General features: G+C 44.1%; 1 protein-coding gene across 1 annotated transcript in view; it reads right to left on the minus strand.

The window, feature by feature from the left end:
• The window catches only part of IGDCC3 (immunoglobulin superfamily DCC subclass member 3), a 108,082-nt gene extending 103,758 nt beyond the window's left edge, over positions 1 to 4,324 (minus strand). The window contains exon 1 of the mRNA XM_033920129.1: positions 4,095 to 4,324. Coding sequence (XP_033776020.1) covers positions 4,095 to 4,296 — 202 coding nt within the window. The 5' untranslated portion in view covers positions 4,297 to 4,324. The remainder of the gene's footprint in view (positions 1 to 4,094) is intronic.
• Between the last annotated feature and the right edge of the window lie 7,976 nt (positions 4,325 to 12,300).

Raw genomic sequence — 12,300 nt, forward strand, 5'->3', positions numbered from 1 at the left:
GTAATGAAAACGAAACCCAATTAATCCTGGAGCAGTTTCACAGGGGGTCTCTGTGCCTTAAATTCCAGCTGCTCCCAGGAAACTGACCCCTGACTGCTTTGAGTCCTTGAATCTGAACGTCTGTCTCTGACTGTGTCTGAATTGGTCAAATCAATGACTCTGTGGCTATATTGAGAACGGGGACATTGGTTTGCTTCTGCTTCCCAGAGGATTACAGAGAGGCAACATTCACAACCTCTTTTTTTTTTTTTTTTTTTTTGAGGGGGGGGGGATTTATTCATTTTTTCCTGTCTGTCCAGGCGGGCACACAATCTGTCTAATGTACCTGGAGCAATGGGGGATTAAGTGACTTGCCCAGGGTCACAAGGAGCAGTGTGGGATTTGAACCCACAACCTCAGGGTGCTGAGGCTGTAGCTTTAACCACCGCACCACTCTAGAAATAAAAATGTAGTGAACGTGAGCCAAATATAGGACAATCAAGTCATTGTGACATCACTGACAAGGTTGGCTCTTATTGGTAGAAAGAGGCATTATGATGTCACAATACCTGCTCTGGTTATCAGAGGCTGAATCTTTTCACACTATTTACTTTGTTTTCTTTACCATTTTCCTGGAGAGTTCAGAACGGTTTACATGAATTTATTAAGGTATTCAAGCATTTTTCCCTATCTGTCCTGGTGGACGTACCTGGGGCAATGGGGGGATTAAATGACTTGTCCGGGGTCACAAGGAGCAGTGAAGATTTGAACCTACAACCTCAGGGTGCTGAGGCTGTAGCTTTAACCACTGCACCACACTCTCCTCTAACAGAAAGTCTCAGCCAACACGGTGGCTTCTAATGGCTGCGGTTAAGGCCTTTGATCACGGGAGTCTAGGAAAGACCCAGGGTGTGACCCCTGACCAAAAAAGGGGCTGCGGGATAAAAAAGAGAGAACAAATCCCAGCAGGATTGAAAATGAAGGTTCAAAGAACCGTCGCCTGGCAGAGGCGAATTCCAGAGCAAAAATCATTTCAAGATAAAAGAGGGGGCCCAGTGGCTGAGGGATCCATGCCGACCCTTACAGAAAGTCAAAAAAACCTTTGAGCCTGCTCAAATGCGGCCAAAAGCAAAGCTCAAAGCAGGACCAGGTGGCTGTTGTCCATCGAAAAGGAAGAAAGGAGCCTCAGCTTCAGTCAACCTCCCAGAGCTTCCAAGTTACCAGGTTCCAAGAGGGAGATTTTAGGCCCATTGAGGGACCTGTCGATTGGGTAGATTCAAGACTACAAATCCCATAGAACTTTGGAATGCAAGTTCAAAACCAGGCCTGGCCACAGTGTCCCTCCTGGAACGGACTACGTTGGCAATTCGACCTTTTAACCCGCTTACTTGAAACAGGGATGGAGCTCAAACTGGAAAAGTCTGTATATAATACCCACTGAACTAAAGCTATAAAACCCCCACAGAACAAGCTAAATAATAAGAGATACAAACCAAATAGATTTTGAGAATTTGTTCCCGTCCCAGCAAGAACTCAATTTCCCCTTCTCATTCCTGTAAGCTCTGCCTTAACTGCACAAGCCTCGAACACTTAAGATTTTAAAGTGTTTGAGATTTGTGCAGATAAGGACAGAGCTGGCAGGAATGGGGCAAGGACAGGGAGAGAGCTCATGGGTCCCTGTGTCACTCTCTACAGCAATGGGAAGCATACCCTTCCCTTCACCTCCAGAGACACATGGCTGAAACGCAGTCTGCCCACACTCTGCCAGGAGTCTCCTCCTTTAGCTCTGGGCGACTGGAGAGCGCTAGCAATCCCTCCTGCCTGTTTAACCACTAGAAGAAGGATCTCCCAGTCACTTTAAACCGCTGCATAGATCATTCTATATAGGACATCTATACATCTCTGTGCCTTCATTAAACAGCCTCCCTAAGAATCGACAGTGGATTTTAAGGAACTACATCTACCTCCCCCACCACCCCCCAGAAACTTTTCCTGGTGACTACTTGTATATCTGACAAAATTTGATCCACGTCATTGCTTACATATTACCCGCTAAATGGCCATATTTCATCCAACTCTACCAATACCAAATCCCAGCGGCTCACAGCTCCTCAACCCAACATCAGAGCAAGTGAAGAAGGAGGGGACAACGGTTTACTGTAACACCATCAACAAGGGACCAAAGAAGGAGCTTAATTAGCAAGAGAAGAGCTTGGTGAGTATCGAGATCTCCTTCATGCATATTCATTAAAGATATCCTTACTTGAGGGCTGGGAGCAGCATTTGGCATTAATAAATATGCATGAAATTGGTTTGCATACACTGCCTCCACTGTATGCAAATTTCTTTCCTGCATATTTACTGAGGATAGCCTGGCAAGGGGGGACAACACATGTTTCTTTATATTCCGCATTGTTCCCTAACTGCCCCGGCGGTCTTCCACTCTATCTAATGTACCTGGGGCAATGGGAATTAAGCGGCTTGCCCAGGATCACAAGGAGCAGGGCGGGATTCGAACCCACAACCTCAGACTGCACCACACACTCCCACATTTATACAACACCCTGGTGCTTCTCTGTGGGGCACACCCCGCCACTCTGCTTTTCAGGACATCCACTTGATTTAATTTAATATGCATGACTCCTTGATATGCGGACCTATCTCATGCATATTAAATTAATTAAGTGGATATCGGGAAAACCCAACTGGCTGGGGGGGTCCTAAGGACCGATTGAAAGCACCGATTGAAAGCACTGCAGAAATAATAATAAATATGGATAGATATATTCCTAGGCACTAACACCCACGGACTTGCAGCTGCTTTGTGGGGAGCTTTCAGGGCGCCGATAGGTGCATATATACCAGTGGTCTCAAACCCGTGGCCCGGAGGCCACATGTGGTCCACCAGGTACTATTTTGAGGCCCTCGGTATGTTTATCATAATCACAAAAGTCAAATAAAACAGTTTCCTGATCATATGGCTCTTTAGCTATAAATGGCAATATTATTCTTAAAACTTAGCCAAAAGGAAAGATTTAGAAACTATAAAGAGTTTTACCTCATTTTTAAAAATAAGACATTAACTATTTTTTTTCTGAGGCTCTCCAAGGACCTACAAATCCAAATGTAGCCCTGCAAGGGCTGAAGTTGGAGACCACTGAATTAGGCACAAAGTAAATAGCTAAATGTTTACTGAAAACCAGAAGCAGGTGAATTATGCTGAGCGGACCTGGGCTTCTCGTTTTCAAGTAACATTCAGGTCTGACCAGATATTTTCTTGTCCCCAGAGGGTTTACAATCTAGATTTGCAGCTGAGACAGTGAAGGGTTAATTGCCTTGCCCAAGAATGGTGGTGGAATTTGAACCTGGCATCGCCCACGGTGGCATAGGCTTTTCTACTGGGCTCGTGCGTTCATCAGGATTTTCACCAGAACACGTTTACAGCACCAGCAGGTACCAACGGGCCTCCCATCAATCACTTTCAGAAAAGTCACCCCATAGGCAGCCACAGTTGAGTGATGGCACTGAACTAAGAGTGGTAGTCGGGTCTGAGCACTTTACACGATTCCGAGCTGTGATATTAGAATATTTTATTTCAGCCATCAAAAGGGAATCTCACCTAGGGCCATGCCAGTAAACTTCTCCAAATCTGACCTTTTAACTTTTAATGCCAAAAGAGAAGGAGGGGCTTCATCTTTGAACTAGCCCCACCCCCATAAAGCTTTCCCTCCTGCCCCCCACTAAGATTTACCCCTGGGTAAGAGTTGATCTCCCCTCCCCCTCCGGTGCCCGGGGCATTCTCGTTCCTGCTCTGGGAGGATCACCTTGACCTTTCGCGTCAGGAAGAAATTCTTCTCTCTTTTCCTTTGTGCATGCTTTTCACAAACTTACTAAGATCAAAGGGGGGGGGGGCTGCTCCATCATCTCTAAATCCCCGTGGTCCACAAACGAATTCCTGGCATCAAATCCCCGCCCCGGCTTCGCTTTTAGCACCTTTCTCCGACTCCGAGCTGCAGCTGCCCCGCCAGTAGGGAGCGCTGCTCGCTCTTTGTGCATTGATCGCAACTCGGGAATCCACGGGCTGCGCCCAGTGCCGACTTTGCCCGGCCACTTACCTCCCAAGGCGGTCACTAGTCCGAGCAGCAGCGCCAGGCAGCAGCAGCAGGGAAGTGGTTGGCTTTGGCGAGCCATGGGAGGCCGGTGGCGAGCCCCAAAGTCCGAGCCGGGCTTAAGCCCAGCGCCGCCCGGGCCACTCAGGGGCTGCAGCCATCTTGCACCTCGACCAGGAGTCGCTCTGCATCTCTCTCGCAAACGCATGCAACCACATTAGCGGCTGCACTGGGCGCCAGCTCCCCCTCCCCCCTCCTTCCTCCCCTCCACCCCCCCGGAGGCCCCGTCTGGGGAACAAAAGATCCGAGCAAAAGCTTTATGCGAGTGGACGTTGGAAAGCAGAGCGAAGGGTCTCCCCTTGCCCCATGCGAGGCGTGTGCATCTCGGGGGGGGGGGGGAGGGAGCACCCCCTGTCCTTTGTGTGACTTGAAAATCACTGTGACTGGTCCCCTGCCCTTGGCTAATAATAATCACGCCTCGTTATTGCTTCAGCATCGCCTGGCTCTGCTTTTTCTTGCTTTTGCCCAAGTTGGCTCTGCAAATCACTGCAAATGAGCCTAACCCAGACGGGAACTTCGGTTCTTGTTTGACCGCAAGGCGGCGCTCGTGGGTTAAGAAAGATGAAAGGAGCAAATGTTGACACATCTCAGACTTGAAGTCCAAATTTCTCATTCTCCAGCTTTTGAGGTGCTTCTCTTTTACATGTTGTAATTCCAGCCCTCCATTTCTTAATTTTGTGTTCGTTTATTCGTCTTTTAAAGCTAGTATTTGCCCAAGTCCTTTATTATAAATTTGATTGATCACTTATTCAAAATTCTAAGCGATGAACATTACAAAATTAACAAAGAACTAAACCTTACGAAACATATTGAAGGAAAGGATGGGATGTTCTGTGGTTTTATCAACGCCTAGAAGGTTTGAGTAGGCGTAGAAGAAATTTGAAATAAACTTGATAAATCAGGAACACATTAGGAAGAGGGAGGGAGAAAGGTGGCAGAGCCCTTTGAAATGGCAAAGAAAGCCCAGATCTCTGTTAAGTCCTGTCTGGTAGGTGTCAAAGGTTTTGCGTTCTTGGGTCCCCTTCAGTCCTCTCCCCATAAAATCATCAGTGCTGTTCCAAAGGTCTTTCCTATCACTTAGAATTTCGTTCAAAAAAAGATATCGTTTTCTATCAAACTCTCACCAAATCCAAATCTTTTAAACAGCACTTTTGCTCATTCCTCAGAATGGAAGAGCTTACAGGCAGGGCGACCAGATGCATTGCAAACGATGGTCTAAATAGCTTTATGAAATATAAATGATCATCATTTAATATAATATAATATAAATATAAATGATATCATTCCATCATAGGTATGGAAAACCTATCATACGCTGAGAGATTGGAGAAACTGGGTCTCTTTTCCCTGGAGAAGAGGAGACTTAGAGGGGATATGATAGAGACTCACAAGATCATGAAGGGCATAGCGAGAGTAGAGAGGGACAGAAAGAGAGAAAGGGAGACAGAGAGAAATAGAGAGAGAGAGAAAGAAAGAGAGTGAGAAAGGGAGAGATAGAGAAAGATTGGAGAAACTGGGTCTCTTTTCCCTGGAGAAGAGGAGACTTAGAGGGGATATGATAGAGACTTACAAGATCATGAAAGGCATAGAGAGAGTAGAGAGGGACAGATTCTTCAAACTTTCAAAAAATAAAAGAACAAGAGGGCATTCAGAAAAGTTGAAAGGGGACAGATTCAAAACAAATGCTAGGAAGTTCTTCTTTACCCAACGTGTGGTGGACACCTGGAATGCGCTTCCAGAGGACGTAATAGGGCAGAGTACGGTACTGGGGTTTAAGAAAGGATTGGACAATTTCCTGCTGGAAAAGGGGATAGAGGGGTATATATAGAGGATTACTGCACAGGTCCTGGACCTGTTGGGCCGCCACATGTGCGGACTGCTGGGCACGATGGACCTCAGGTCTGACCCAGCGGAGGCATTGCTTATGTTCTTATCAGTCTCCACAAACTTTTAAATAACACAGTTTTCCACAACTAATAACATTATCCTATTAACTTCATTCCGGACGGATGGATCTCAAAGGCCAAACGACATCTCGAAACTTGCAGGCCAACCCAAATATAAGCTGAATTACCAACAAAGATACACCCACCTGCTAGGAAAGCTCCATGTTCTATCTACACAGCAAACGCTACAATTTAATCCACCCTATGCCTACTAAGTCTGCATTTCTCACGAAAGTTTGTCCTGCCCATACTATGAATGTACTCCTGTAACTCGTTCTGGGCTCCTTTGGGAGGAGGGGCTAAAGAAATAAAGAAAGAAATTCTAGGTTATTATTATTTCACCAATTTTACTGAAAACTTAACTAACACATTAATTTGCCATGTAACATGACTTTAAAGTGATCACTGCCACGTTCTAGCATGACAGGGTTCCTTTGTAGCTGTCCTTTCACTCAGCCAATATCGATTTTAATACAAAATTTCATCTCCCAGTATTATACAACATGATATAACATAAAATGTTATTTATATACTGCAATACGCTGTGAAGTTCGATGCGGTTAACAGGAGTTAAGTAGAAGACCGTAAATGAGAGGTGAGGATACACGTAACATAGGAACGCGACAAGGATAGAGTACAATTATGGTAAGGTAACACGAGAAGAATAGGAATAGATGAACCGTTTTGAATGTCGGTACAGATATAGATATGGGGACCCGGAAGGAGGAGGGGAGGGAGACTGCGCATAGAGCTTTTTCCATCGTCTTGAGGAGCGTGCGAGACATGCGAAGAGGGCACAGGGTTTTAGCGCTCTACTAGGAATTCAGTCCTCGCCTGAAATGCATATGTGACAAAGACCTGTAATGGGCTGCAGTTCCCGACTGAAGTGAGCTGCTTGATAGGAGAGTAATTTTGTCACGTAAGCATTTTTTTTTAGGTTTTCCATTCAGGGAGAGGTAGGCGAAGATGGAATTGGTGCACCAAAGGCAGGGGAAACTCAAATACTTCAGTCAGGTAGTTTGGTAGGAGGCCTTAAAAAGCCTTGTACGTGACGCAACCCAGTTTGAACAATGATCGGGCCTCATTATTGCTTTTAGTAAAGTGTGGCGTGGTCAAACCCCTGTATCCCCACCAGCCTCCATCTATAAGCTTTAAACATATTTTTCCATCTCCAAAGCCATCATAAAACTTAAAAATTTAAAATACTGACCTCGGCCATCCCCTTACCTCACTCCTCTGACACTTTTGACCTCCATCTATCCTTAAATCAGATCCAGGAGAGACCTCTATTGCACCCGGCAAAAATGGGAGTCTCCACAGCAGAAACATGGAGGCGCTTTCTTCACTTTGGGCCTACCAGAGCTCCTGGAGCATTTCCATGCAGATGTGAACCTGTGTGCATGCTCAGTAGTCAAACAGCAGCCACTCTTCTCCTGCTAACTTATGCCACGATGCTGCCTGCTCCCTGGCTAATGCACAAAGAATGCAGATTCTCCTGCTACCATCTCCGGACCCATTTTGGACCTTTCGCCAGTCTGCCAAGTTCTTTAACCCAGCCTCCAAATGCCAGACAGGTCCCAGCATTCATTCCCAGCTCTCAGCCTCATCCCAAGCCACCAGAGAACCAGCTGAAATGATAGGTAATTGTTATTAGGATCATTTGATCCTTGGGTTAGACACAGAAGCAATAGCGTGAAACCTTCAGGCCAAGCTTAGGTGTCTTCCTGCTGCATTGACTTTCCAGCATGTACCATTCTCAAGAGTCACTGAGCAGAGCTGCCAAGCTACCCAGATCCCAGGTGGAGACTTTTTAGTCACTCCTGGTTTTGATCTTATATCCCAGTGCCCTGTGGTAGTTGTAGGCTGATTCCACCTATCGTAATAATTGCTGCAAGTCCTCAGTGGGGCTGGGCCAAAATCTCCCTCCTGAAACAGGGTAATTGAGGGATAAATCTGTTCTCTGAAAATCAAATTTTCATGTCTTCCAGTACTAATCATCCAGTTTTCTTTACTTGTTCTGGCTGCAGGACATCAGTTATGGTCTACTCCAGTCCTGGTTTCACCTCCATTGACTGCAGCCCAATTTTCACCTATATCCTTATGAAAACAGGAAAAGAAGTTGCTTTCAATTCCAAACTCCACCCCACCTGCTATGCCCCAATGTCTGTCTTCTCAATTCCCCCACCTGAGCACTGTTTGTCTGTCTTGACTAGATTGGTAAGCTCTTGAGAGCAGGGACTGTCTCTTCTGTGTTTTCATGTACAGCATTGCATATGTCTAGTAGCGCTATAGAAAAGATTAGTAGTACACTTCCCCCTCCGTATTCATGAATTCTTTATATACGGATTCGGATATTTGCAATTTTTGACCACTAAAATTTTTTTCATTTTTCGGGCTATTTTTAGCCCTGTAACCCCCCCCCCCTTAAGCCTTACCTGGTGGTCTAGCGGGTTTTCAGGCAGGAGTGATCTTCCCACGCTCCTACCCCGTGCAGATCATTCACAGCAAATGGCTGCCTTGAGCTTCCATAGTCTCTCGAGCCATTTCCTGTGAGCGATCTGCATGGGGCAGGAGCTTGGGAAGATCGCTCCTGCCTGAAAACCCGCTAGACCACCAGGTAAGGCTTAAGGGGGTGGCTTACAGGGCTAAAAATAGCCTGGGGAAGCGGGGGATAAGGGCAGAACCGGTCCGAATATTATTTGCGATTTTTCCATATTCGTGGGGCCGGCTCTGCCCCTAAGCCCCGCGAATACGGAGGGGGAAGTGTAGTAATATTCTGTAACACATTTGGTGATGCCCATGCTCGTAAATTGGAAGGTGGTTGCAGACGCCATGTCGGGGCATGCTTAGGATCAAGGCATGCCAAAACCATTAGCCGTACTGGCACATCCAAAGTTAGGTATGGCTGGCAAAAGTGGATGTTTATGAAAAACTTTCTATACCGCATAACAGCCTAAAAAAGGATCCAAGCGGTGTAAAATATAGAATACATATTAATCGAGAAAGGAACTCCATTTAAAAGACTAAACAATCAACATCTCCATCATACTAATTCTAATAACACCAATCAAATCTCATAGAATGCATACAATGAAAAAATTTGTCTTTCCATATCAAAATGAATCATTACATTAATACAAATTGAAAAAAGTGCGCTTTTAGGTGTCTTTTAAAGGTTTATATATGATTCTTCTTTTCTCCAATATGTGGGTAAATTATTCCATAACCGTGGAACGAAACAAAAGAATGGCCAGTCTCTGGTGCTTCGCAATTTGTTCAACTGATGGTAAGTTGAATCGAGAACAGTTGCTCAAAGGACTTGTCAAAATGTTTTTTTAATACTTAAGTCAAAGAGTAAAAGTATTGTAACTACGATGAATGCAACTATTGCTAATGGTTTTATACCACCATTCAATCCACTTTGAAAATGATGGTTATTAAACCAGTACAGCTACACTGGCAGAAAGTGGATTGCTCAGTCTGAGGACGAGGCTCCTTGAAATCCGGCCAGGATGCAACCATGGTTTCTGCCTGCGAAAAATACTTTCTCATCTACGTTAGAAGCAGTGGGGTCTAATTCAACTTCATCATGCAGGCCAATTGCAGAGAAGACTTTCACAAATTATCGGATGTGTGGGATAAGCAGGTTTCCTCTCGAAGGACTAGCAATCTGGTAAACCAGTGTTTCTCAACCTTTTCAAGCCAAGTACCTCCCCCCATAATAGTACTACTAATTGTAATGCAATTTCTTCCATCCATTTTTCATATACACACAATATAATCTTATTAATACATAATGGCAACCACAAAATTAAAAAAAACCACTGTATGCAGAGAAAAAGTTACTTTTCCTTCATTAAAAATATTTGAGCTCAAACCGCTTCAGTTCCTGAGTGAAATTAGAATAGACAATGCGATGTCAGCTCCAGGGTCCACTTTCCTTCTGCAGTCATGTAGGATTTAAAAGGACCTGAACTGGACATTCTGGAATAACTGCACCCCGATAAAACTTACACTTGGGAGACAGAACTCAACCTGTTGCAAAATCCTGATCTTCCTCTGCTATTCCTCAGGTGGGCAGCAGTTTGTACCCTCACTCTTTTAGGAAAAATGATGAGAAAACTTGCTTCTTATGCGCTATAGTGCATTGGATCTTGTTGACTTTTCCAGTTCACTATTTTTCATGGTAATAAACAGGGGGAAAAAAGCAGAAAGAAAAGAAGATGATATATTTATGGGGAAGAAAAAGGCAGAGAGAGGTTTTAATCTAAAGTGCTTTCCACCAGTTTGTTTAGAAAGAGAACAAAATGCCAGGAAACACAATTTAAACTTTATTTCACCTTATACATTTTAAATAACATTAAGGGGTTCTAAGCAAATCCCAAATACACTGGGGTAGATTAAAGAGTAATGAGATATCTAACATAATAGAAGAACCAACCTCCCCCTAGGATAATCCATGTATGTAGGACATAAGACACCAAAACTCTGTGCCAAGCTGGGCTTCCATCAGAACTTCCTGGCCTGGCTCTTTCGATTTCTTTCTCATTTTTCTAGACATCCCATCTACTGATTTGGACAAAAATGTGTCCATGCAAAGAATACAAGGTGAGAGGGAGAATCCGGTTGAATAGGAAGCAGTAGAGCCGGCCCAACTCCCGCCCTAACCACGCCTGGAAAAACACCCCTGTACACTCTGGGTGTACAGCGGCAGCGAAAAGGCTAAGCTGCTTTTAGATACTTCTAAAACCCATTTTGATTATCGGCACTTGGACGATCATCAAAGTACCAATTTAGGCGGGTTTTTAGACATGTGTCCAGTGATGACTATGAGGTTTCTAATCGAAACGGAAATACAAGTGCCACATTTCAAGCTAAAGCACCATTTTAAAAAACACCTCACGTTTCCTATTAAAACCCACACTCATAAGAAATGTTCACATATCGGTGTCAAATCTTTTTTTTTTATTTATCTCTGAAAAAGAAAGTGATGCAATTGCAGGTAAACAACAAAGATTTTCCTTGATTTACTCATGAAACAAACGATATACACAAAAATGTGTATTCTAACTGAGGAATAAATTAGGACACCCCCACCTATCCTCTCACTCAAAGTGGCTCAAATCACACACAGGTGTATCATTTCAGGTGCACGTGATTAGAACATCGTTACTCAGCAATTTGAAGGAGGTTTGCCCTACTTAAACCTCAGACATTTAGTCTGGTGTGCTCATGAGAGTGAACACCATGGTGAGATCAAAAGAGCTGTCTGAGGCCTTCAGAAAGAAGATTGTAGCAGCTTATAAGTCTGGTAAGGGATTTAAAAAGATCTCGAAAGAATTTGACATTAGCCATTCCACGGTCTGGAAAATAGTGTACAAGTGGAGGACTTTCTAAAGTACTGCCAACATGCCCAGGTCTGGCCGTCCAAACAAGTTGACCCCCAGAGCAGCTACACTGGTTACCTTTCGAAGCTAGGGTGCTATTTAAATTTGCTTGTATTTGCTTCAAAACGTTGTTCGGCTTGGCTCCATCTTACCTATCTTCATGGTTTGAACTATCTGGGATAAAAAAAAGTCTGCTCGAAGAATCAATTTCTTTGCCTTTCCTACACTAAAACATTGCCGATAGAAAAGATTTCTTGATAAAACGTTTGCATTTTGGGCAGGCAAATTGAACAATTGGTTAAGTACAATAATTTCCCAGACTCAGTCTTACCTACACCTTTTGAAAATCTGTGAAAACGTATCTTTTTTGAAACATTTGTAAATTACATATCAGTTATACTCTGTGTTCTCTAAGAATGTATTGTCACTGAACTGTTCAATCTCTCTTTAATGTGAACTGCCTAGAACTAAATGGTAAAGTTTATTATTATTCTTTATAAGATGCTAAAAGAAGTCTCCACAACCCCTAAAATGTCATCAGGGGACCTAAGCAGACTCTTGCAACTGTTGATGTGAAAGTGCATGCCTCTGCAATCAGAAAGAGACTGCTCAAATTTCAGTTGCATGGGAGGTGTGCAAGGAGGAAACCTTTGCTCTCTAAGAGAAACATCAAGTTTGCCAGAGAGAACGTAGACAAACACCAGGACTTCTGGAATAGTGTTCTAGAGACAGATGAGTCTAAAATTGAATTCTTTGGACACCAGAAAAGAGAACATGTTTGGCCTACACCAAATACAGGAAAAGAACCCCATACCAACT

This window comes from Geotrypetes seraphini, chromosome 14 (genome assembly GCF_902459505.1).
Source record: "Geotrypetes seraphini chromosome 14, aGeoSer1.1, whole genome shotgun sequence".
Taxonomy (NCBI): domain Eukaryota; kingdom Metazoa; phylum Chordata; class Amphibia; order Gymnophiona; family Dermophiidae; genus Geotrypetes; species Geotrypetes seraphini.